Genomic DNA, 26829 nt, shown 5'->3' on the forward strand with positions numbered 1-26829 from the left:
TGGTGAAGTCAAAATAATTCCAACATTTTGTCTATTTTTAATTATTTCCATTCTGTATGGTTAGAAATTCCTTTCTGAATAAATAACGAAAAAGTTTCGCGATAGCATTAAAAAACCACGTATATTTACCTTAAAATATCATTTTATTTGATATTTTTTGTATTTATTGAGTGAAAAATTTAAAATCTTAAGTAAAAAAAAGACATCCTGCTTGTCCGTTTCATAATTGTTATCATAATCGTATAAAGCTCTGTTACTTTGAAACCTGGAGAATAACATACTTTTTATTACAAGTTTACTTTCAGAAACAAACTTTTAAAACAAAATAGATTAAGAAAATACCCCCAATGACCAAGATTTGAAAAATATTTAAACAAAAAAACGTTCAGATACTGTTATTTGGCCTCTTCTGGCGATCGATAGTTGGCAGTACTGATAACTGAATCTTAGAAGACAGGTCGAAAGGGCTGCAAACCGTTCGAAGCGAGTTGTTGTCAATAAAGAATAAAAAAAGCTATATCTAGCCATAAAATGGCTAGTGGGAGCCCTGGTCGGTTGAAGAATTGGAATTGGGGGGGACAAACAAAAAAAAACAGCGGCGGCGGCCGGTCGTGTTTCGGTTGGAGCTCGGTTCTTTTTCAAGATTACACCTCGAATTTCAGTAAACAAATGCGATAGATAAACGGAAAAGGTGGAAAATATCTAAATCCCTTGATTGATTAAGTCGACTTGAGAAAAGAGCGATCGGCGCGCTGCACTTTTCCAGCGATTGTTGGTGCGTGACCTATTTATGTAACCTGTTTTTTGAAAAAAAAAGATTATCCCGCTTTCAACTCTGGGTTCCCGTCCCGAGTGACTAAAGTGCTAATTAAAACAGAGATCTATTTTATTTAGTTGCTTCCGGCCCAAAACGAATAGTGCGAAAAAATATACATAGGTAGAGAGTGATCCAAAAGAGTGCATTAACCCTGCAAGTCGGTGTTTTTTGGTGATTGTGTTGGTGTATAATGCTAGAAAAGCCAACAGAAAATGACAAGGGTCAACTGAAGAGAAAAGATATACTAAAAACTAATTACGGCGCATCTGTGTGATTTCAAGTCTCATTGATTTTTAAATATTTGAGACGAAGACGTGGCTGCATTGCATTTTTTATGGCCAAATTATAGCTACGCTTCAGGTTTCGTTGACTAGAACGGTACTAACATGCACGGTCGCTCTCTCTCTCGTGCACAAACACACACATAATACCAACACTTGGAGAAAATACCCACACTTTTTGTAAAAAAATGTTAATTTTATTTTTTTAATAAAAACTAAAAAAAGGTTTTCTTGAAGATCTTTTTTTTTCTTCAAAAATATCTATTAGATATTATAATATATATTTTTTTTTGGTGTACTAGCCACCTGCCGAAGAGCGAACGAGAGAGGCATGCGTAAAGAGAGGCTTACAGTGCAACACATATCCATCCATTGGGTGCCCGTCCAACGTCCACCTTTCCGCCTGTTGCTGTTGGTTCTGTTCTCTCTCGCTGGTTTTTTTTGTTTCCCTCACCCTCTCTCTCCTTGAGCTTGAACCTGGCTTAAATGGCCAAGAATTCTCTTACCAACAACACTTGTTTGTCCGGTTTGTTGTTGCTGCTACTTCTACTGCTGCTGCTGCTGTTGCACAACGGGACATTTTCGTGTGTGGACAATTGGAAAACCCTTTTTTTTTTCTTGAAATAAACGCTTTTCATTAGCCAGTTTTTGTTTCTTCTCCCATCGCAACCTTTTTTATTTTATTTATTTTTTTTTATTTTTCATCTAGGTTGTTGGGTTCCATTAATGTGTTGTGTTGCTTGGCTGTCGTAGTGGTTGTTTTTATTGTTGTTGCTGGGGGGGGCTTTCGCGACTTTGTAGACGCACGCAGCGACTTTCTGTTTGTTTGGTGAAACTTTTTTAAGGTCTTCTCTAAATACATAATAAAAAAAAAAAATAAAAAAAAATGAATATAATATCATACTTTGCCTAGTTTTTTTTAGAAATTAGAATTTGCAAAGCAAACAAATACTTTTTCAAGGGGTTATCATGTAAACAATTGGTAATATGGTAATTGATAAGAGTGAATGTGATAAAAAAAATGTCTAGAATATAAATTAAAAAGAAATCTCAAAACTTCAAACCTTAGTTATGCTTTTCCTCAAAAGGTTCTATAAATAAAATACTAATTTAGACACATTAGATTCCTATAAAGATAAGATTACAATGAGGATCGGCAGACTTGATACCAAGGTTATAACCTAGATTACTAAAAAAACGAGAAACATTTTGTCAAATGTCAGAGTCATAGGTTTATAATAGCTTCGGGCAAGGTTTATCTAGTATATAATACAGATATATGTATAAGCCTATATGTAGAGTAGATGGCATAAAACCGTAATTGTACGTGGCAGCCACACACGAACTTTCACTAATGACTCGCGGTGAACTTTTGGAATCACTCCACCACTAGCTGGCGCTCTCTCATTCACTCACGTGTGTTGCACTTTTCCCCTGCCCCTGCCACTGCCACTACCTCGGTCTTCGTCTCGGTCTTAACAATTCAGTTTAGGTACGTGCCAATCTAGTGCCATTGATGGCCATTATCCGATGCAGAATCTGTCGAGACGGAAATTCTTAGGCTTTTAATCGGTAATTTGGTCATGCCCAGAGATATGTATGTACCTCTGCCACCTTACCCCCCTAGTTTACACCTTGTTTAATGTTTTATTATTATTTTTTTTTTTTTTGCTTATCTCCCGGCCTGCTCTTGAGCGCCGCTGATATCAGCAGTTGTGTATTAAGCAATCAACTTTAAATAATTCTAGTATGACTGTGTTTAGCAACAGACTAACACAAGTTTTAGGGAAATATGTAAAGTTTTAGAGGCTATATTCAAGAGAGAATATAGTACAATTGTGTCACTGATAAGAGTCTCTGTAGACTATTAGGAAATATTATTTAATATTCCATTCTAACCATAAATGGTTGAACTCTAACTAACAATTCAGGTTGCTATGTAGGGAGAATGATTGTATCTATGAGTGTGTTTTTTTTTTGGGGAGTAGTTTGTCGGTGTAGATCGCTTCCCTATGTGCATTGGACTTGTATTTTGCCCGGCAGAGCGTAACCAGACTGGTATATATGTACATGCCTCACTTTTGTGTGTGCCACTAAATTTGGTGGCTCATGCCGTTGCCGCTAGTTGCTAGTTGCTAGTTGCTAGTGCTAGTGCTAGTCTGGCATGTTGCAATTACTATGGGGAAGAGAGACGCCTCCAAATGGTTCAGCTATACATATACCTGATGCCTCCAGTTAGTCCATGTGTTAAATGATGGATGGGGTGTCCAATTGTAAGGCGGTTACCAAGGCAACCGACTGGGCTTCAAATTCTGATTCATGGTTTTTGGAAAAAGATACTAATTCAAATCAGGTTGATCTTCAATCACCTATAGCTTTCCATTAAGACACTGCAGTTTTCTATTGCCTAAATCAAAAAAAAAATATTATTGTCATGTTGTTGTCACACCGTTTTAAGTAATGAAAGTAAATTTTTTCAATGAAATCCATATGTAATTTACATAACAATCGCACTTCTTTGATACCTTCCATTTCGATGGAAGCCCATGGATGGTTCTCGTATCCAATCGATTGTGGCGTTGACCGGAACATCGGATTCGAGTTGAAAAGTGAAAATGGCTCGATGGCTCGATGGCCTTTTTTGCATTTCTAAAGGTTTTTAGCTTGGTGTTGACTCGGTTCGGTTTCCCTAGTTTTTAGAAGAAGAAAAGAAGTATCGAAAGTATGATTTTTATGGATTTGTGGTGACTGATGACTAACTTGTTGTTGGATGTCGTTAATGAGAGACCTTTTGGTATCTGTTTGCCAAATAGACGAAAGAAAGAAAGAAAGACGTTTACCTCAAGCTCTAGCTCCAGCTCTAGCTCTAGCTGGGGTTGGAGAAGACCCAGCAATACAATAACATCGACGACGGACCACAAACGAAGACAGCGACAAGTTGTGAATTCTTTCAATTTACCGTAAACTTCACCTTAATTTTTTTTATATTTTTTTTTTTTCCAAAGCCGGTTTTAGTTGCCGGAGGCGCTAACTTGATGTTGTTTTTATTGTCGATGATGGCTAACTCTTCCACTTGTTCTCTTTTGAATAGAAACCACAAGAGGAACGGGATTTGGTATTTGGATGCCCAGCCAGGATCAGTAAATGAAGGACGACGAATATGGTGATTGTAACACGTGTAAGTACCAGACCACTCCTTATCACAGTCTCTCTTCTCTCTTCATGGGACCCAGTCTTGGTAACAGAAGCCAAAAGCGGAAGTTACCAACTTCCAGTGTATGAGTGTGTAAGCCATACCTCACTTTGGCTACCATACCTCTTCTACAGTGGGCTGAAACGAGAATAATATGCCAGGGGATAGTGCAACAGGTGGATGTTTAAGGTCTTTTTAAAAAGAACTTTCGTACCACTATTTATTGTTATAATTCCTTGACTAAACCACCCACTGTACTATATTCCCTTTAGTACTATAGTACTCTGTCCCTGGCATCACTATTTATTTCGCTTCATGTTCCGCTCAAGTGATTCTTACAACAAAAAAGGCAACACCGTTTTTTTATGGCCCCCTCCGTCCATGGCCATCGATTGTGGCAGCCTCGTAAAGAGAGCTGAATGTCAAATTGTAGCATTTTTTTTTAATCATGGACTACTTCGACAGGGTGACTACATCTGGATAGAGCCCGCCTCGGGGCGAGAATTCGATGTGGCCATTGGAGCACGTGTCATCTCCGCCGAGGGTCGCCGCATCCAGGTTCGCGATGACGATGGCGACGAGGTGTGGCTGGCGCCGGAGCGCCGCATCAAGGCCATGCACGCATCCTCCGTACAGGGAGTGGAGGACATGATATCCCTCGGCGATCTGCATGAGGCTGGTATTCTGCGAAATCTTCTCATCCGCTACAAGGAGAATCTGATATATGTGAGTGAAGGAAGTAAAGTCTATAAAAATATATAATAGAACTAACCTATTTAAGTTCTGATATCAAGAAGTCCATTACGTCATTATTCATTGAATTATGATATCGTTTTTTTTATCATTATCGTCTGGAATTAAAGGGCTTATCAATATTTCTTCCTTCTTTGATTAAATTTGAGTAACTTCCAAGGCGAAAGTAGACTACAATATACTCTCTTTTCAGACCTACACTGGTTCCATATTGGTTGCGGTGAATCCCTACCAGATCCTGCCCATCTACACGGCCGATCAGATAAAACTCTACAAGGAGCGCAAAATCGGAGAGCTGCCGCCACACATATTCGCCATTGGGGACAATGCCTATGCGCACATGAAACGCTACCGCCAGGATCAGTGCATCGTCATCTCGGGCGAGTCGGGAGCTGGCAAGACTGAGAGCACAAAACTCATCCTCCAATACCTGGCAGCCATCAGTGGCAAGCACTCGTGGATCGAGCAACAAATCCTCGAGGCGAATCCCATTTTGGAGGCCTTTGGAAATGCCAAAACCATTCGGAATGATAACTCATCGAGGTAACTATTATTATTTATTAATTTTTATAGAAAGATTGGGCATTAATTGATATAATGACTTCAACAGGTTTGGCAAATATATAGACATCCACTTTAGCGCCAATGGCGTGATCGAGGGAGCCAAGATCGAACAATACCTGTTGGAGAAGTCGCGGATCGTCTCCCAGAATCACAGCGAGCGCAATTATCATGTCTTTTATTGCATTTTGGCGGGACTATCATCAGAGGAGAAGGGACGTCTCGATCTGGGAATGGCAGCAGATTACAAGTGAGTTAAAAGCCTAACTAGATGGATCATCTTCTTATAATACTCCCCTCTTACCTGATAGATACCTAACCGGAGGCAATAGCATCACCTGCGAGGGACGAGATGATGCCGCCGAATTCTCAGACATACGGTCTGCCATGAAGGTTCTGCTCTTCTCCGACCAGGAGATCTGGGAGATCATCAAGCTACTTGCCGCCTTGCTGCATTGCGGAAACATTAAGTACAAGGCCACGGTGGTGGATAATTTGGACGCCACTGAGATACCAGAACACATAAATGTAGAGCGTGTGGCCGGACTTCTAGGTCTGCCGATAGGGCCCCTCATCGATGCCCTCACACGACGCACACTGTTTGCCCACGGGGAGACGGTGGTGTCCACCCTATCTCGAGATCAGTCCGTCGATGTACGAGATGCCTTTGTAAAGGGCATCTATGGCCGACTCTTTGTGCACATCGTGAGGAAGATAAATACGGCCATTTTCAAGCCGCGGAGTACTTCCCGCAATGCCATCGGGGTACTGGACATCTTTGGATTCGAGAACTTTGACCAGAACAGCTTCGAGCAGTTCTGCATCAACTACGCCAACGAGAACCTGCAGCAGTTCTTTGTGCAGCACATCTTTAAGCTGGAGCAGGAGGAGTACAACCACGAGGCCATCAACTGGCAGCACATTGAGTTTGTGGACAATCAGGATGCCCTCGACTTGATAGCCATCAAGCAGCTGAACATCATGGCGCTGATCGACGAGGAGGCCCGATTCCCCAAGGGCACGGATCAGACGATGCTGGCGAAACTGCACAAGACCCACGGAGCGCACAAGAACTATCTGAAACCCAAGTCTGATATCAACACTAGCTTCGGTCTGAACCACTTTGCCGGTGTGGTGTTCTACGATACGCGAGGATTCCTCGACAAGAACCGGGACACCTTCAGTCCGGACTTGCTGCACCTGGTTAGCCAGAGTGGCAACAAGTTCTTGCGTCAAATTTTCGCCCAGGACATTGAGATGGGCGCGGAGACAAGGAAACGAACTCCGACGCTTTCCACTCAGTTCCGCAAATCCCTGGATGCCCTCATGAAGACCCTGTGCAGTTGCCAGCCCTTCTTCATTCGGTGCATAAAGCCCAACGAACTGAAGAAGCCCATGATGTTCGATCGTGGCTTGTGTTGCCGGCAGCTACGCTATTCCGGTATGATGGAAACCATACGCATCCGACGCGCCGGCTACCCCATCCGTCATGGCTTCCGGGAGTTTGTGGAGCGCTATCGCTTCTTGATACCCGGAGTGCCGCCGGCACATCGTACCGATTGCCAGGCCGCCACTTCGCGGATCTGTGCAATGGTTCTTGGAAAATCCGATTACCAGCTGGGCCACACAAAGGTGTTCTTAAAGGACGCCCACGATCTGTTCTTGGAGCAGGAGCGGGACAGGGTGCTCACCCGCAAGATCCTCATCCTACAGCGCAGCATTCGCGGATGGGTATATCGCAGGCGCTTCCTCAGACTTCGAGCCGCGGCCATCACCGTGCAGAGATTCTGGAAGGGATACGCCCAGCGGAAGAGGTACCGCAACATGCGCGTGGGCTACATGCGGCTGCAGGCCTTGATTCGATCCCGGGTCCTGTCCCATCGGTTCCGCCATCTGAGAGGTCACATTGTGGGCCTGCAGGCGCATGCTCGTGGCTACTTGGTGAGGCGGGAGTACGGCCACAAGATGTGGGCTGTCATCAAGATCCAGTCCCATGTGCGGCGCATGATTGCTGTTCGTCGCTACCGGAAACTCCGCCTGGAGCATAAGCAGTTCGCTGAAGTTCTGCAGCTGCGGAAGCTCGAGGAGCAGGAGCTGTTGCATCGCGGCAACAAACATGCCCGCGAAATCGCCGAGCAGCACTATCGCGATCGTTTGCACGAGCTGGAGAGGCGCGAGTTGCAGGAGCAGCTTGAGGATCGACGGCGTGTGGAGGTCAAGAAGAACATCATCAACGATGCGGCCCGGAAACAGGAGGAACCAGTGGACGACAGCAAGTTGGTGGAGGCCATGTTCGATTTCCTTCCCGACTCGAGCAGCGATGCTCCCACTCCACACGGTGGCAGGGAGACCTCAGTGTTCAATGACCTACCCCATGCTCAAAACGTTAACCAGGAGGATATTATTGCACCCATCCACATATCCGAGGACGAGGAGGATCTTTCCGAGTTCAAGTTCCAAAAGTTCGCCGCCACCTACTTCCAGGGCAATGTGAATCATCAGTACGCGAAGAAGGCTCTCAAGCATCCTCTACTGCCGCTCCACACGCAGGGAGACCAACTGGCCGCCCAGGCCCTATGGATAACCATTCTCAGGTTCACCGGCGACATGCCAGAACCCAAGTATCACACCATGGATCGCATGGACACCACATCGGTTATGTCCAAAGTGACGGCCACTTTGGGGCGTAATTTCATAAGAAGCAAGGTGAGTTGGCCTCAGAAATGCCTTAAAATCTATCGCTTATTTATTATATTTTTAATTTTTTAAAGGAATTCCAAGAAGCCCAGCTCATGGGCCTGGATCCCGACGCCTTCTTGAAGCAAAAGCCGCGTTCGATTCGCCACAAACTCGTGTCCCTGACCTTGAAGCGCAAGAACAAGTTGGGCGAGGATGTCCGGAGGCGACTGCAGGATGACGAATATACAGCGGATAGCTACCAGTCGTGGCTGCAGTCACGGCCCACCTCGAATCTCGAGAAGCTCCACTTCATCATCGGGCATGGTATTTTGAGGGCAGAGTTGCGCGATGAAATCTACTGCCAGATCTGCAAGCAGTTGACCAACAATCCCCTCAAGTCCTCCCATGCCAGGGGATGGATTCTGCTCTCCCTGTGCGTCGGCTGCTTTGCGCCCTCGGAGAAGTTTGTCAACTACTTGAGAGCATTTATTCGCGAAGGACCACCTGGATATGCGCCCTACTGCGAGGAGAGGCTCAAGCGGACCTTCAACAACGGAACTCGCAACCAGCCGCCATCCTGGCTGGAGCTTCAGGCCACCAAGTCCAAGAAGCCAATCATGCTTCCCATTACATTCATGGACGGAAATACCAAAACCCTGCTGGCCGATTCCGCCACCACGGCCCGGGAGCTGTGCAATCAGCTGTCGGACAAAATTACCCTCAAGGACCAGTTCGGCTTCTCGCTGTACATCGCTTTGTTCGATAAAGTCAGCTCCCTGGGCAGTGGCGGCGATCACGTGATGGACGCCATCTCCCAGTGCGAGCAGTACGCCAAGGAGCAGGGCGCCCAGGAGAGGAATGCTCCGTGGCGCCTCTTCTTCCGCAAGGAGATCTTTGCTCCCTGGCATGAACCCACCCATGACCAGGTGGCCACCAATCTGATATACCAGCAGGTGGTTCGTGGCGTCAAGTTTGGGGAGTATCGCTGCGACAAGGAGGAGGACCTGGCCATGATTGCGGCTCAGCAGTACTTTATCGAATACGGCACCGACATGTCCATGGAGCGGCTGTTCACTCTGCTGCCGAACTTCATTCCCGACTTTTGTCTCAGCGGCGTGGACAAGGCCATCGAGCGGTGGGCCGCCTTGGTGTTGCAGGCCTACAAGAAGTCCTACTACGTCAAGGACAAGATAGCCCCACTGAAAATTAAGGAGGACATCGTCAGCTATGCCAAGTATAAGTGGCCACTCCTCTTTTCACGATTCTACGAGGCATACCGCAACTCGGGCCCCAATCTGCCCAAGAACGATGTCATCATAGCCGTCAACTGGACGGGTGTCTATGTGGTGGATGATCAGGAGCAGGTTCTGCTCGAGCTTAGTTTCCCGGAGATCACCGCTGTGTCCAGCCAGAAGACCAACAAGGTGTTTACCCAAACCTTCAGCTTGTCCACAGTGCGAGGCGAGGAGTTCACGTTTCAGAGTCCCAACGCGGAGGATATAAGGGACTTGGTGGTCTACTTCCTGGATGGTCTGAAGAAACGGTTGGTGTTTTGGAGTAACCACATTCTTGACTTCTGTCTGACTGATTCCTTGCTTTTCTTCCAGTTCCAAGTTCGTCATCGCCTTGCAAGATTATCGCGCTCCTTCGGACGGCACGAGTTTCCTGTCCTTCTTCAAGGGCGATCTGATCATCCTCGAAGACGAGTCCTGTGGAGAGTCCGTGCTGAACAACGGCTGGTGTATAGGACGCTGCGATCGCTCCCAGGAGCGCGGTGACTTCCCCGCTGAGACTGTCTATGTTCTGCCCACCCTGTCCAAGCCCCCGCAGGATATCCTGGCTCTGTTCAACATCGAGGAGGCTCACCATGGCAGGCGTCTGAGCATGGCCTCCAATGGCGGGGCAGTTGAGCCACGCGACCGACCACATACGCTGATGGAGTACGCTCTCGACCACTTTCGGCTGCCACCCAAACGCACCATGTCCAAGACGCTTACGTTGAGCTCGAAGAGGAGCGAGGAACTGTGGCGCTATGCCCGGGATCCCATCAAGGCGCCACTGCTGCGCAAGCTGCAAAGCAAGGAGGAGCTGGCTGAAGAGGCTTGCTTCGCCTTTGCCGCCATACTGAAGTACATGGGCGATCTTCCCTCAAAGCGTCCGCGGATGGGAAACGAGATCACAGACCACATATTTGATGGCCCGCTCAAGCACGAAATCCTGCGGGATGAGATCTACTGCCAGCTGATGAAACAACTGACGGACAACAGGAACCGAATGTCCGAGGAGCGCGGATGGGAGCTGATGTGGTTGGCCACAGGACTCTTTGCCTGTTCCCAGGGTCTCTTGAAGGAACTGTTGCTCTTCCTGCGCAGCCGTCGTCATCCCATTTCGCAGGTAACTGACTAAAATGGCCAGTTAGTATATTATTTATTAATTAAACTCTTGTTTTAGGACTCCATGCATCGTTTGCAAAAGACCATTCGCCACGGGCAGCGCAAGTATCCGCCACATCAAGTGGAGGTGGAGGCCATACAGCACAAAACCACACAGATATTCCACAAGGTCTACTTCCCCGATGACACCGATGAGGCATTTGAGGTGGACAGCTCCACCAGGGCCAAGGACTTTTGCAATAATATCTCGCAACGTTTATCGCTTCGGACCAGTGAGGGCTTTTCCTTGTTCGTCAAGATTGCTGACAAAGTTATCTCGGTAATTAAGAATATCTCTTAAGTTAATTAATTAAATTTTAATATTTATATTATGTTTAAGGTACCAGAGGGCGACTTTTTCTTCGACTTTGTACGCCATCTGACCGACTGGATAAAGAAGGCGCGACCCATTCGAGACGGAGCCAATCCACAGTTCACCTACCAGGTCTTCTTCATGAAGAAACTGTGGACGAACACAGTGCCAGGCAAGGATCGCAATGCCGATCTCATTTTCCACTATCACCAGGAGTTGCCCAAGCTATTGCGCGGCTATCACAAGTGCTCCAGGGAGGAGGCGGCTAAACTTGCGGCCCTTGTCTTCCGGGTGCGCTTCGGGGAAAATAAACAAGAACTGCAAGCCATACCGTAAGATAGGACTCTTCATTAGATTTAAACCTTTTTTTATTATTTTATATTATATTTTTTAAGGCAAATGTTAAGGGAACTCATTCCTTCGGACATTATGAAAATGCAGAGCACTAGCGAATGGAAGCGATCGATTGTGGCTTCTTATAACCAGGATGGTGGCATGACCTCCGAAGATGCCAAGGTGGCTTTCTTAAAGATTGTCTACAGGTTTGTGCTTTAAAATATGATGTTTTTGGATGATTTTAATAAATATTTGAATGTTAAACAGATGGCCTACATTTGGTTCTGCGTTCTTCGAGGTGAAACAAACTACCGAACCGAACTATCCCGAAATGTTACTGATAGCTATTAACAAACACGGCGTGAGTCTCATACATCCAGTGACCAAGGTAAGTGCCTGACTCCAGCATAAGCCCTTCTGTTATGATAATTTTTTTGTATTTATTACGTCCAGGATATATTGGTCACCCATCCATTTACACGTATCTCGAACTGGTCATCGGGTAACACCTATTTCCACATGACCATCGGCAATCTGGTACGGGGCTCGAAATTGTTATGCGAAACATCGCTGGGCTACAAGATGGACGATCTGCTGACTTCATATATATCGTTGATGTTGACCAATATGAACAAGAATCGGACCTTGCGAGCCAACTAGTAAAACCTACAATTACGGAATATATTTATAATTATTATAAATTACAATTGCAATAACTTATACATGCCTAGTACTTTATAGTTTTAAGTATTCCCCCACACGCTCGACTCCCTACACTTTAATGGCATTCCCTCCACAGTGAAATCATTCCACTTCTGGCTTGCTCAGCTATCGATTATACCAAACAAATTTTCCATTTTTTGTGTTTAAATATTCTGTTTAATTTTTTGTATAAATTTTGCAATAACTGTCTTAAGTTATTTTTTTATCGCACATTCCGGTAAACTATTGTATTGAGGTTTTGTAGATAAGAACTGTGTCTACGCATCTATCTCTTTGTATATCTTAACTGCATATCTGTACTGATGACTTTTTGTATCAAATACATAGAAATGTTCAATTATTTAATAAATTATATAAAATTTAAATGAGTTTTTTACTTTATTGGAAGGGAGAGCACTATATTTCAAATATTTTGTGGTTGATAATATCTAGAGTCAAGACTTTGTCTTACTGAGGTATTTAAATTTTACTGAGGTTTTTAATTTAAATTCACTGAACAGATTCTTACAGAATTAAAATAAATATGCAGTTTTTTATAGGAATTGAATACGTAATCTTAGAAAGAATACTAACTTTCGCGTGTGTTCTAAGCATTTTAAAAACAATTTTTGAACGTGTACCTTATTTTTCTCCCTTCTGTATAAATAATATGAAGGAAAGGATTCTACATTTTTGAATAAAAGCTGGGATTTCAAAAATATTTTAAAGATAATAAAAATATAAATACCTTTATGCAAATTCTTTAAAAACTTGACTTTACCACAAGGGTTTACCAGCCGTTTCCTTAAATATTATTAAAAGTCATGTTCAAAATAGCTAGTTAAAAAGCTTAGGAAACTCTTAAAGAAATAAAATTTTAAACACAACTACAGACATTATAAAAACTAATTATTTTATTACCATAGACCCCTTTTTTTTATCCAATTCCATTAAAATCTATAAATACTTTTATAAAATAATAATTATATCCCTCAAGGATAATACCATTCAATACCATTTTTAATCAATACCTTTAGTAAACCTATTAAAACTAATATGTGTCCATACATGGCTTAAAAGTACAAATATTTGTAGGACTTGCATATAGAGTTTCTCTGGATATTTCTTCGTCGGCTCCCACGCAAACGATTTCCCACGCATTGTATTTTGCGAGAATTTCCATTTTTCCCCAGCGTGTGAAAAACGGCAGCAGTCAACAGGCAAACGACTCAAGACGGTAGACTTAGATTTTTCAAGATAATTAACTTTTTTTTATTTTAGTAGTGGCTGGCTAGGTATGAAGTGGTGTATCAGTCCTGAGAACTTTTAGAAATTGACGTCCCCCCCTTTCTAAAAAACGACCACAATCATCGCACTCACCTGCCCAGTAGTCGGCGGAAAGTCGGGGGAAATGCGATGGAAAGGTTCATTAAAAATTCCAAACTAATTTCATATTCAGCTTCTTATAAGACACCGACGACGACCTTAAGAGGTTGCAGTTCCAATTGCCAGCCCCGAGACATTTGGTGGTGGGTTTTCCCTTCAAATCCACACCATCATCATCATCATCACGCAACTGAGGTTTGTTGTTTGAGTCTTTCGTTCTCATAAACTGGTGCAGTGGACATCTTAGGGGTTGCATTCGTTCTCATTGCTTGGCTGACTTCTGATAAGAAATGTGTCTCCCAGACGGGAGATGAGTTTTAGTGCTTAGTGCCAGGTAACCTTCTTCTCACTCCAGCGAGCGGAAGTCAACGATAATTAATTCAAAACTGCGAATCTTAATTTGTAAATCTGTAAAAGCAACAACTGCATAAATATTCAACAAAAGGTAGTTAAAATTTCTCACAGCAGCAGCCGCACTGGCGGTTTTTGGGCTGTGAGAAAATTCTGTCCCTTAACTTGGCCAAAACGGAAACAATAGTGTTATATATATACAAATATAGATGTGTATTTGCTTCTTGACTTGGTGGCGTTCAGCCATTCCAGACCAAACTATAATTAAAGTCAGGCCACCAGGGGGGTTGCGCCAAGGAAGGAGGTAGCCATCGTGGGAAGAGCTGCACTTGTTTTGTTCAAAAATATTCACACGATACTGGGCCAAATTCCCACAGCAATTTAAGGCCATCTATCCTCCCCCCCAGGTGGACAAGAATAAAGTCCAAATCATGCTAAATCCAAAACTTAAACTGACATGGTCTTTGGGTTTTGTGTTGGTCATAAATTTGGGTTTCGTTCTTGATTTATTTACTTTAGGCTTTTCTCTTAGGCTCTTAAACAAATCGCATTTCTGTCTTTTTTTTACGATTTTTATATTACAAAATATTGTATGAGACTGTGATTGCTACGAATTTCCAAGGAGCTTGCACCAAAGCTATGGGTTAAAGAAAAATGTTTCCCTTCTCTATGTCTTGTCTATGACTTTTTTGGAAACTCTGGAAAAAGGGAAAATGGAATGTTTCTTTATGGCAAGGCCAACGTTTATGGTTTCATTGTACTTTTCCTTTTCGGTACAATCTTTGGAAATTCGCATCGCAATTAAAAAATCGTCTATAGACTTATATCGATTGTATATTTAACTAGAGTTACATTTTATATTGTATATGTATTTCCATCCACATACAAAGATATATATATATAAAGATATATATGTGTCAGTGAGCTTTCTCGATTTATGTACAATCTTGTCATTCATTTACAAATCTATTGGTTCCAAAACTAGTACTAGTTATAGGTGTATATAGGATGATTCTTTTTATAGAGAGTAGGGAGTAGGGTGGGGGACACACAGTTTCGTTTACGTCATGACAGGTGGAAAATAAGTATGAGAAAAATTGTCAATCTACAAACTAAAGTCTCCAATAAAAACTATAAATAACTTAGGATAAATAAGTGTACGATGCAATAGTCCTGCACTCAGGACAAGCCGCTACCGTGACTATTCCATTGCACTTCTGAGATGGAGGGCAGCGCCTGATGTTGCTGCTGCTGTTGTTGTTGTTGCTGTTGCATGTTGCCACCGGCCGGTGAACCCGCATTGTTACTGTTGTTATTGTTGCTGATGCTAGTGATGTTATTGTTATTATTGTGCCGGGTTCGCATCACATCCTCGGCCTGGGAATTGCAATGCGGCCTGGGACCTGGCTCGGGTGTGTAGGTGAAGGTCAAGCCGGTGGCATAAATAATGCCATCGTTTCGCACCAAGGATATAGGCACCTGCGTGGGCTGTCGTACCTGTAATATGCCAAGAGTTAGGGGTGTGATATTACTAAGTCTTTTAAGTCCAACCTACCCAAAGCCATTCGCCGCGAAACTGTGAGATTTCTGGTACCACACACAGAAGCGTTTCCGTGCATCGATACATGGTCTCGGCCTCCACGTCACCGAACCACACTTGCAGATGGGGCGTAAAGTTGTCGCCACTGAGCTCCAGCATGGCCACATCGCCGCCACCATTGAGATTCAGCGAATTGACAATCGGCACTGGAGTGACTGGGGATCTAAAATGGAGAATACTTTTCTTAAAAAACAATAATTTCCTAATAAAATCGAGGAAACTTACGCCACAGGACCCATGCCCTCGTAGAACTGGTACTCGGCTTTGTCCGTGGAGATGATTGTCCAGCAGGCGCCATCGTTGATCATCTCCTTGTTGGGCTCCTTCGGGCAAGGAGTAGCCTGAAACTGAATGATCTTCTCCTGCGACAAGCAGAGGTACATGCGATCGGTGTCCTTCATGTAAAAGGCGCACTTGTGCAGCTGTGAGACCGGATCATCGGCCTCCAGCAAGGCCATTTGCTTGTCCACCTTACGGATAATCAGACGCGGAAGCGCCATGCCCGTTACCGAGCAAACCAGCTTCACGGTGGCTCCGTAATGAATGTAGCCGTCGCGGACTTGAAACTCCTCCGATTCCGACTCATTGTCATCCAGCAGGTGTATCGTAAAGGCACCCCACTGCGTGGACGAGGCATGGAAGTGTCCGTTCTCCACATGCAGATACCGCGTGGAGACGGTCTGGGAGCGCAGGCGGTTGAACAGGGCCACGTTGGTGCCGCTGGCTATGCACAGGTCGGCATTCTTCAGAGACTGCTTCTTCTTGGACGGCTTCGATATCACCTTGATGCGCTTCGAGTTGAACACCCCAATGTCGTGGCCATTGCCGTAGAACATTTTAACCGAGAGCATAAAGTGCTTCCTCTTGTCCGAGTCCGAAATGAAGAGCGTCTTGGCCGCACAGTACTGCTTGCCGTTGAGATCCAGCTGCTGCATGTCCTGGTCACTGCTCCCGATCCCGATGAAGGCGCATAGCTGAGCACCCTGTTCGCCCTCGCCCTGTTGGAGCATCTCCTCGTAGCGTCGCCGCCACCCACTGCCAAACAGATAAATGCACGGCGGTGGGCAAAAGAAGCGCTTCTCATTGCCGTACGACTTCTGGGCCACCTGAAAGTAAGACAGCACCCAAAGTGCATCCACAGAGGTGCAGGGAAACTCAATTAGCACAAATTGGCGTCCAGATTATCGGAAAATCATATCAAAACCGCAAGCAATGCAGTTTGTTAATTTTCTGTAATTAATTTCAATTATTTTCATTTGCGGACTGGACCGGACCGGGCTCGCGTTGCTCAATTTGGGGGCATTCGAGTGTGAAGGATTCGCATTTGGCGGCAGTCGGCGCTTGAAGATCGCCACCACTAAATCGCCAACTAAAACCGCGACAATTTTATTCCATTTTTATTTTGTTTCTGCCATCCAGACCGCCAGACCGCAAAAATGTAACACTTTAAAGTGGACAATAGAAAAGCACCTCAGAATGTTCGGAACGGTGAGATGAAGGGCTCGGACTGACCTGTCAGATCTTTAGATTTTACATTTTTAATTTTTTTTTTAAATTAAATTTTATATAAAAATTTTAAAATGATCTAAACTGGCCTACATTTGCAAATAATTGTGAGTTGAAATGTAAGAAATTATTTAAAAAAAACTTTAACTTTTAAAATTCTTTTCAAATTTTTCCTTTTTTGGAAAACTATAATTAGTATCCTTATTTTAAATGATTTTTTGAAGGTTTAATTTTATAATAAACTTTATTTAATAAGAAAATTACCAAGATTACTATTTTAAACATTAACTAATTTGGTATTTTAACTTTTTATTAAATGAAATCCTTTTAAAAAAAATGTTTCTATACTTTTGCCCTCTTTTGGAAATCTTTTCGAAATTATTTTTAAACCTCAAAGGACCTTAACATCTAATAATCCTTCCATCATAACTAAAAGGACCTCCCCCCCTCACCTTTGCATGCAGGATCACAATGACCATATCGTTCCGTTCTCTCATATACTTCTCCATGGCATCTCTCGTCAGTTTCTTCTCTTCAATGTGCGGCCGATAGGGTCCTGGCAGCAAGGACATTTGCATTTGCTGGTGTTGTTGCTGCTGTTGTTGTTGCTGTTGTTGCTGCTGCTGCTGGTGATGCACTTGTAGCTGCTGCTGAGCCGGTGGCTGTGGACCGCTGCCCAGTCCAAAGTGCGGCATGTCCTGGCGTTGCTGTTGCTGCTGCTGCTGCTGCTGGTGGTGATGACTATGATCCAGCGGCGATCCGTTCGGATTCGAATGGAGGGCAGCTGCGGCGGCTGCTGCTGCGGCTGCGTTCTCGAAGGCGATGGCGGGCGGGGCGGCGGCGTTCAAATTAAATTGGCTGTAGCTCTTCATTTATGCACATGTCTTCTGCATTGAGCTGTGTGTATGAATTGTATACTCTTGGACCGGCAGGTGGTTTACTTTTTTTTGGCTTTTTGGCAAATTCTTTTGGCACTTAGACACTGCTTGCGTACTATTTGTTGTTGTTGTCGTTTTTGCTGTTTTGTATTTGTTATCCTGCACCAACACACACGACCAGCAGCTGTCGTTTCTCTCACGCACTCTTCTTCTTGGCCGCGGACTCGCTTTGTTGTTATTGCTATTGTGGGTGGATTTAATTTAGCCCTAAGCACCGGTATTACATATTTATGTCTAAGAAGCACTTGACTAGCGACTGGCGGTTCTAGCGGCTGGCTTGTATTTAACGCTGCGACTAGTGCTCGAGTTATATTTATGCTACAACTAAAAAAGTGAGTGAGGATGTTGACTGTGTATCGATGAATCGATAGCCTTTTATTTACGATAGTCGCCATTTACCGGTATGTTGGTCGTTGCACAACACTATAAGAAGTTGAACTGTGTGATTTCCAGGGAATTTAAGGTCCCATCATTTACTATTATCATTAAAATTATACGGTTTTACTGAATTTTTAATCTTTTATTAATTAGAAACTAGATTTCAGTGTTCATTATGAGACAAATAAAATATGTTTGCAGCAATTTTCAGAACACCCACTTTAGATCAAACATTTGATTATAGGAGTTAACTTTTTTCATTCAGTATTATTTAATATCGAAGTATATTATAGAAAATTTTATGCGAAATTTTGTATTACTGAAATAAAAGATACATCTATTTTTTTTCAGTGTGTATATTACTGGGAAGAACTTATCGATGAACACCACCACTATTATCGGCAAAGACAATCGATATCGCCAGACTTCCACAACTAATTGCGAAATCAAACAGCGGTGCTTGAACTTAGTAGATATTCCTAAAAACTCAGTGATAATGGAACAATTTAAAGGACTGCAGAAAACTTTATACATATGGACTGACAGCACCGATCTGGACAAGCGTGTGGAGAAAGTGAAATCATCCACAGGTGGCGAAGTGGCCCTGGAAAATGTCCACCGTCTGTCGTTCTGTAAGTTGCGTGCGAGTATCTTGTTTTTTTGTCTAGCCAGTGAGTCAGCAGATTTATTTGGAAACTTGGGTGCATTTCAGCCTCCTACGCCAACTCCAGTTTCGACTTAATTGTGATCGAGTGTGCCCAGTTGACTGATAATTACGTAAAGCTGCTGCACATGCTGAAGCCGAGCGGAAAACTTCACCTGGTGGCCTTCATCGGACCGGCATCCAGCCTGTTGCAGGAAGTCAAGCTGTCAGGGTTCATAAATTGTCGCGAGGATGCGGATGATGCTTTGACTGCCGAGAAACCAGGCTACGAAACCGGCTCATCCGCTCGTCTGTCATTTGCCAAGAAGGATGCCAGTGCCCTGAATGTCTGGAAAATTAGCGGTGACGATGAGGAGCTAATCGATGAAGAGGATCTACTGGACGAGGAAGATAAGCAGAAGCCGGATCCGGCCGGTCTTCGTGTCTGCAGCACCACAGGGAAGCGCAAGGCATGCAAAAACTGCTCATGTGGTCTGGCAGAGGAGCTGGAGAGCGAGAAGCAGACCAAGACTGCTACTGAGAACGCAAAGTCGAGCTGCGGCAATGTAAGTGTAACAAGAGAGCATGTCTTTGGAAGTCGCTATTTATGTTGCTCTCGAAACTTCGTTGAAGAGTATACAAAAATGCGATTATACAACAAGTATTTCTGTTTATTAATATATAATTTCTTTTAGTGCTACTTGGGTGACGCCTTCCGCTGCTCCACCTGCCCCTATTTGGGCATGCCTGCTTTTAAGCCTGGAGAGAAGGTTCAACTGGCCGATAACCTGTTGAAATCTGACATCTGAATTTAATTTAGGAACAAATCGACCCACTGAAGCAATCACATTTTAATATTTTATTAAGCTGACTTACTAACAAACAATAATTTCATAATGTAAATACAAAAATGCACCGCGTCACGAAATTTCGACCAAAATGTACAAGGATGTTGCAGAAATCTTTAACCTAACAGAATAACCTTAGATTATTCTAAAGATTCTGCTGTATCACTGATACACTGGGTGTTTACATTTCACACGGTGTACCCTTGATGAGATCACGATTCTGGCCAGTCAGAATGCGGTAGTTGACGGCCGAGGGATCCAGCTCCTTGTACAGATACATTGGCATCTTATCGGAAAGAACCCAGATGGTTCCTTCGTTGTCGATCTTCATGTCGTTGGGGAAGACCAGTGTGTGTGAATCGGAATCGATCAGGCCTTGGGTGTCTGGAGTGTATGGTCGCTTGATGTTCCAGCATGCGATGGCATCCTTGTTCACCTGAGTGTAGAAAATAACGCCGGTCTCGGGATCAAAGACCTCGGCTGTGGATTGGCCGTTCATTCCACGATCGCCCACATATTTGAAGTCATAATACGAATCTCCGCCAGTCACATGCGATTCATTCTGCAGCACACGGTTCGAGACCTTGAACTCTTTGGTGCTGGCCAAGGCATGGAAGTAGATATCCTTTGAGTGATCGGGGTTCATAGGACCAACGGCCATGCCGAAGACTCCATCAGTCCACTGGAAGTTTACGCCGGCCACGTTGAAATCACCCTGCAGGGGGTCGAAGTGGAAGAAGTTGTGCTTGACGCGGTAGGACTTGTCGTTTCTCAGAGAGTACACAATGACTCCATAGGCGCCCAAGTCAGGAATATAGGCAAAGGCATCCTGGCACTCCGAGCGATCGGAATCTACAATCTAGATTGGGATTTAGAATATTTTAGATGTATGTTTTTTTTTTTTAAATTATTGTAGTCTTACAATGTTGGCAAAGAAAGTATCCTCCTTGGTCTGATCCGCTGGAATGGTGAAACGACGCAGCAGAGTATCAGTCTTCAGATCGAAAACCAGGATGGAGTTTGGTGTAATCTGCTTGGGACTACCGAGGATATCGGCCAGACCAGTATCCAGAACCCACAGACGATCGCACACGTCGACTTGAATACGGAATGTGGAAATAATGGTGGAGTTGTTTTTCAGCTCGACCCCAGCATCCTGAGCCTTGTCAGCATCCAGACGTCCACCCGATGGTGTCTTCTGATCCTGCGGCTTAACATCAATAGGGAGTTTGTTGGCTTCCCAGCTGGGATAAGGATGAAGCTTAGGGGATTTCTCTGTAGAGTTGAGATCGATGTAGTTGAGAGTGGCAGCCACTCCAGCCTTCCATCTGATATTAAAAGGAAATTGCAATTTAAAGATAAATAATTAATTTAATTAAAGTTTATGTCTTTAATTTATACCTTGAATTATTTTTTAATTATAAAAGAATCTATGTGTGTACTATGAAGGTAACTGGTACCTCTATTGTGATATTATAAAATGGAAATCAGATCTGTAATTTAATGTGATTAAAGTTCCCTTTATAATAGAAAATATAATGGATAAATATAGTGAAAGATAATCTTACTGGTTTTTAGAAAACACTGTTATTAAATGATTAATAGATTAGTTCTTCAAACTAAAATATTCCGTCTTTTTTTTTGTCCATCTGATGACGTTTTTTGTTTATTGTTTTGATTACTAATAGCTTCCGAAAACGGGAATTGTTTTTGGGACTTTTTCCCCCATTATGGTTATCTGGGTGAGTCCCAAAAAGTGGTGACGTCACACTACCATACCACTGATGGTCATCAGCTTCGAAGGTTTCAACTCGAATCGGATCAGTTATTTTCCATAGAATTTTCCGGTCATGTGTTGTTTTCTCTTATTAATTTTAATTTAATTGGATGTTTAGATTTGCATTTAGAAACTACTATGCGATTTGAAATGCAAAATAGGTTTACACAATGAAGAAAAAAAAAACTGATCAAGTTAACTAGCCAGCTTGGAACCGGTTTCCTCCTCGATACTCAAATGATTTTGCAAGTCTAGCTTGACATTTAATTACAAACCGAACCAACAAAAAAGGTAAATAATAAAAAAAAAAAAATTAAAGAAAAGGTAAGTACGGGTAAACACGAATTTTAGTTGGACGTTTTTTCGGTTATTAATTTGGTGATTTACCTTGGCACAGTGACAAAGATTCTGTTTTGCCAGCGCTCCACGCCCAGTGGCAGGTTGTTCTCCTCGATGTAGTGGCCATTAGACTTGGCCTCCGCCTCGGCCTCCGGAGAGGGCCAATCGAAGGCTAGCTGTTTCCACGAGAACTTCTCCTCCAGCTTGGCCGATGCACTCCCGCTGAAGATGCCGATCAGGCACAAGACCAGACCCAGACTTGGTAATCTCAAAGAATGCATTTTGGTTGATCCCGGCTGTCAATTGTTGGGTTTCTATTAGCTTTTTCGTTCTCGGTCACAACACCTCCGTTTGATTCGAGCTGAGCCCGCTCACTGCAAGAGATTGGCCTGGAGACGGCTTAATATGTTGGCTTGGCTCCGCTTGGAGCAGAGCTTAAAGCTCGACTTTGTTATAATCTGTTATACAGAGGCACCCACCAGCCGGACACTGGCAATTGCCAAGTGGGGGGACCTAAAATTAGCAAAAAATAAGCGGAAGGAATATACATACATACATATCTGGAATTTATTAGGTAATACTTTAAAAATACTTTTAGGGAGCTGGCTGGAATTAGCATAAGTGTGTGCATCTGGAAGATGATCAACTGTGCAGTGAACCCTGAGTAGCGTCTGGGAGACTAATGGGTCATGGCCTTAAAATTTAATGAAATGATTCGGCAAGAATTTCAAATTAATCTGAATACTTTGAGCCACTTTCTAGCTATAAAGTTGTAAATAATCATAATGAATTTGTCAACATTTTAACAAGTTACAATTAATAATCCATCTGTTTATTTATTTGGAATTTGGAATGTCGTATTATTTTGCCAAAAATAGCATTCGTACGAAATCCCTAACTCTATAAACACCAAAGTTCTAGCATTTCCGATCAATCAGGTATATGGAAACTATAGGATATAGTCGGCCGATCCCGCCGTTCCGACTTATGTATATATATGTACCTAAACTGCGTACAAAGGAACAAAGGTGTGCAAAGTTTCAAGACGATAGCTTTAAAACTGAGAGACTAGTTCGCGTAGAAACAGACAGACAGACAGACTTGCTCATATCAACTCCGGAGGTGATCCTGATCAAGAATATATACTTTATAGGGTCGGAGATTTCTCCTTCACTGCTTGCACACTTTTGGACAAAATTACAATACCCTCTGCAAGGGTATAACAATGATGTTTAAAATAATTAAATAAATACTAGCACAGAGGCACTACCTTGTTGGGGCTATAAATTCTATTGTGGCAAGTTCAATCTCTATCTGGTGTAGTCACCATTTAAAATAAATGTATCTAAAGTTTAGTTGGTAGTTTCATTCTTCTATCTACTGCTCAGCTCCATGCCAAACACTCAGTAACACAATTATCTTGCCCTGATTGCATTTCCTATTAAATGTCTACGAATGTGTATAATCTACAATGTAACACTCCAATATACTACATACTACATATACTACATATTGACCAATGTTTATCCGATTTGTGAATAGATTCTCTTTTAATCTGGATCCAAATCCAAGCACAAAATATTTTTTAGATTTTTTTCATGAGGCACATTATGGCCCACAGTGAAGGCTATATCTTGGCCAATGATTACACTAGTAGGAATTGTTTATTAGGTCGAATATAATACAAAACCGTGTTTGAAATATTTCTAACACCCTCAATATATTGATTAACTTAGAAAAAACGATTTACGACAAACGATATTGATTAACTTAGGTTTTCGGGAAAAAACTTTTTTGATTTTAAAAATTCCTTAACGCGTAATTTAAAATTTCCGACGTTTTTTAATAGTTAAATGTTGTAGCTTTTAAAAAAAAATCTTTAATTAATAGATTTTTAATTAATTAAAACAAAAAGGATACAATTTTTACACAAGAAAATTACATTTTTGGATTTTTTTCGGACTTTGACGCCATTTTTTCGGTACAACTTCCAAGAAATGATACCATATTTGATACATATCAATATTGTCTCATTAATCCCGATAAAAAAAACGAGACCAATTTCATTAGGAAATCATGAAAATTGTTAAAGTTAAACACTTTTCCCAAAAGAAGTGAGTAAAGCCATTTCGCTTATTGCTTCTAGTAAAATAGCACTGACTTCTTTTGAGAAAAGCGTTATAACTTAAACAATTTTCATAATTGTTGCAAAGCAAAAAATCCAATCCCGCGATTTTGATTTTTTTTTCTAGGCGGTCCCTTAAAAAACTTGGAAAACGCATGGAGGCCCAATATTATCTTCCCAATAATTAAAGCATTCTACAATGTGCCGCAAAAACTAAAGTCAGCTGAAGTGCCAGTGGGACCCTTTCACAATTACTCCTCCAAACCAGGGATGCAAAAATACAATAGACCCAATGCGAGATCAATTATATTATCGGATATAGATCACAAATATCGGATATAGTTGGCTGATCGTTAGGAGAACTTTATTAGTTCTCAACCCTCTGCAAGGGTATAAAAACTTAACTAAGTAAAGCCCATGTAACTTTTTTATTTTTGTACAATTATAAAGATATCGAAAGTCAACAAATCACACCCTGTACAAAACTCACAACCTCAAACATTTGTCATCACAGATTTTAAAAGCTATTCTAGTTCCAAAAATCGACGATAAAAGCTGTCCAATATACAAATAAAAAGGGGAAGTACTCACTTTTATTTCACAAAGTATACAGAATACGGTCATATTGCTGTCTCCCCATAGCCAGTCAGTCGGTTATCGAGTATCCAGCTGTCGAGTCTAAGCGAACGGATTAAGTATGAGCGAATCGCCTATAAATGGCTCTTCCTGGAGTCCAAAAAATCGCAAAATCAGTAAAAATAATGCGGAAGATTCAGCTGCGCCCTCTTCAAGCTCCCAAAGAGTTCCATCCGAAGCCTCGTCCAATATTTTTGTCCTGAACACCGATTGTTTAGAAAGAATATTCTCAATTCTAAGCTTAGAAGATCAGTTGAATTTTTCACGTTCCAATCACGAAATAGAATGCATGTTCAGGAACTACGCACAACGGAAGTACAAACACATCACTGAAGACATCATTGACAGCCTTAAGGAACCTGATCTGGAATATCTAGTGGAACAAGTCAACGAGCATGTGATCAGCTATGAGTCAAGTCTGGATCCCTCCTCCAAAGCCGAGGAGCAGTTGGGGTTACTAGGAATGCACTGCCCTATGCTGCGCCGCCTCAACATGACTTTCAGTCGACCCCAATGGGAGGACTTGAACCAATTGAAGAATTTAAACACTCTTCATGCCTCTTTACAATTTAGTAGCAATGATGTCTTCGAGAAGTTCTTCTTAAATCTATCAGAGAATCTACCGGGTCTGAGGAAGCTAGTTTTGGATGCTCCCGACTACAATGGGAAAGGACTCCACGTGCTGGAGAAACTACAGAATCTAGAGATAAATTGCGAATTAGATGCCAAATACCTGACCGATTGCTGCATCAAGATGAAAAATTTGAACTTTCTTAAAATTGGACCGTGGAACAAAAACCTGACCAACGAAAACTTATCCGCGATTGTCGCGAACTGCCGGAACCTGGAAACGCTTGGGTTCCCCGACAACAAACTTCTCGATAATGTGGCATACGAAAAGGTTTGTGAGCTGCCCCGACTGAAGCACATAATATTGACCTATCCGCGTCGAAGGCCGGGTTTTATCAAGGGGCTTGTACGTAGGACTGGAACTCCTCTTGAGAGCCTTATTCTGTTTGGATCGAATCTGTGTAAGGAGCAGATAGGACATATCTGTGATATTCCTTCCCTCAGAGAACTCTGGCTAGGCAGCACAGACGAAAATTTTAATGTGGAAGGCTTTACGAAGCTGAAATCTCTTGAATACCTACATCTGGATATGGAAGGCATTACAAATAAGCAATTGTTGGAACTGGTGCTTGGATGGCCACGCCTACGGGTCTTGAATGTGTTATATTGTTGGAATGTTACTTCCGATTTCATTTCTTTACTAAATCGTTCTGCGAAGAAGCTTAAGGAAATCAATCGTGACAAAATTTCAATATATTTGTATGACTCTTCTGTGGATTGGGAAGGAAACTCCAGCTTTAAAATTGAGAACATACACATCATAAATGGCCATTTAAATTCTCCTATTTTAATAAAAAAGGAGCTCAATATTCAATAACAATTATTCCGACTCCGATAGCTTATAATATAGTTCAGGATTACTATATTCATACCTGTAGCCAGCCCATCTCACAGTGAATTAGTTAAGAAGTATGAACAAACATTAAATTACGCATTAAACTCATAGGTTTTTTTTTATGCCAAGACCTTAGAAACCCCCTTAGACACAACCCGAAAGCAAGACACAAGCTCTTGGCATAGAAAATTCAATTCAATTCAAGGGACCGGGACCAGGCCATGGCAGAAACGGAAACTTGAAAGGTAAGCACCAGCACCTAACCCAACCAGACCCGGGTTTTAATACTAATTTCATATTCATATGCATATTTAGACCAACTGCCAGGCAAGGATGCAGGATGAGGAACTGGAGACCCTTGGAGAAAAGCAACAACCCAGAAACTATAGCCCAACATGTTTAAAAATCAAATATCTTAAGAATAATGAAAGAAAAATGCGCCAAATAAATAATTTTTGTAACGAAACCGAAAGGCTCACTACTTGAGTATGAAATGAAGATGAGGATGAGGTAGGTTAACCTTGGCTCTAAGGAGTATGGGGATGGATATTATCCCCATTTTGTTGGGCAGTGCATAAACAAAGCCGGGAAGGCTCTTTTTCTTGTTAGAAGAGTGCGATGCCAGACGGACATGCTCATATCAACTCATCCTGATCAGGAATATATATACTTTATAGGGTCGGAGATGTTTCCTTCACTGCGTTGCACTCTTTTGGACAAAATTATAATACCCTCTGCACGGGTATAAAAACTTAACTTAGCCTATGTAA

The 26829-nt window shown here is 42.6% G+C and overlaps 5 protein-coding genes across 6 annotated transcripts; 3 read left to right on the forward strand and 2 right to left on the reverse strand.

Annotated features, from left to right (window-relative positions):
* Positions 1 to 567: 567 nt before the first annotated feature.
* Positions 568 to 12453, forward strand: ck (myosin-VIIa ck). Its single transcript, XM_017241592.3, has 13 exons — positions 568 to 775; positions 4190 to 4276; positions 4757 to 5017; positions 5238 to 5587; positions 5655 to 5855; positions 5917 to 8311; positions 8377 to 9827; positions 9892 to 10678; positions 10736 to 10996; positions 11057 to 11361; positions 11425 to 11571; positions 11633 to 11753; positions 11819 to 12453. The coding sequence occupies exons 2-13, from the start codon at positions 4259 to 4261 to the stop codon at positions 12023 to 12025; spliced, it is 6504 nt and encodes a 2167-aa protein (XP_017097081.1). The 5' UTR covers positions 568 to 775; positions 4190 to 4258; the 3' UTR covers positions 12026 to 12453.
* Positions 12454 to 14273: 1820 nt separating this feature from the next.
* Positions 14274 to 18216, reverse strand: Su(H) (recombining binding protein suppressor of hairless). Its single transcript, XM_017241730.3, has 4 exons — positions 17363 to 18216; positions 15630 to 16510; positions 15360 to 15567; positions 14274 to 15301 (listed from the first exon to the last, which is right to left on the reverse strand). Exons 1-4 carry the CDS (start codon positions 17780 to 17782, stop codon positions 14984 to 14986), a joined length of 1827 nt encoding a protein of 608 aa, XP_017097219.2. The 5' UTR covers positions 17783 to 18216; the 3' UTR covers positions 14274 to 14983.
* A 424-nt stretch (positions 18217 to 18640) lies between these two features.
* Positions 18641 to 19797, forward strand: CIAPIN1 (cytokine induced apoptosis inhibitor 1). Its single transcript, XM_017241703.3, has 3 exons — positions 18641 to 18858; positions 18939 to 19435; positions 19565 to 19797. Exons 1-3 carry the CDS (start codon positions 18723 to 18725, stop codon positions 19676 to 19678), a joined length of 747 nt encoding a protein of 248 aa, XP_017097192.2. The 5' UTR covers positions 18641 to 18722; the 3' UTR covers positions 19679 to 19797.
* On the reverse strand, positions 19714 to 22161 carry yellow-c (L-dopachrome tautomerase yellow-c). The gene is made up of 3 exons (XM_017241702.3): positions 21882 to 22161; positions 20640 to 21045; positions 19714 to 20576 (listed from the first exon to the last, which is right to left on the reverse strand). Exons 1-3 carry the CDS (start codon positions 22112 to 22114, stop codon positions 19899 to 19901), a joined length of 1317 nt encoding a protein of 438 aa, XP_017097191.2. The 5' UTR covers positions 22115 to 22161; the 3' UTR covers positions 19714 to 19898.
* A 2308-nt stretch (positions 22162 to 24469) lies between these two features.
* Positions 24470 to 26518, forward strand: LOC108125317 (uncharacterized). 2 transcript variants are annotated; one of them, XM_070277654.1, is made up of 3 exons: positions 24470 to 26133; positions 26189 to 26304; positions 26375 to 26518. In XM_070277654.1, the coding sequence occupies exon 1, from the start codon at positions 24656 to 24658 to the stop codon at positions 26039 to 26041; it is 1386 nt and encodes a 461-aa protein (XP_070133755.1). In that variant the 5' UTR covers positions 24470 to 24655; the 3' UTR covers positions 26042 to 26133; positions 26189 to 26304; positions 26375 to 26518. The 2 variants fall into 2 exon arrangements, with proteins under 2 accessions (XP_070133755.1, XP_017096936.2); XM_017241447.3 differs by having other exon boundaries at positions 24470 to 26304.
* Positions 26519 to 26829: the final 311 nt, after the last annotated feature.

This window comes from Drosophila bipectinata, chromosome 2L (assembly GCF_030179905.1).
Source record: "Drosophila bipectinata strain 14024-0381.07 chromosome 2L, DbipHiC1v2, whole genome shotgun sequence".
NCBI classification, from domain to species: domain Eukaryota; kingdom Metazoa; phylum Arthropoda; class Insecta; order Diptera; family Drosophilidae; genus Drosophila; species Drosophila bipectinata.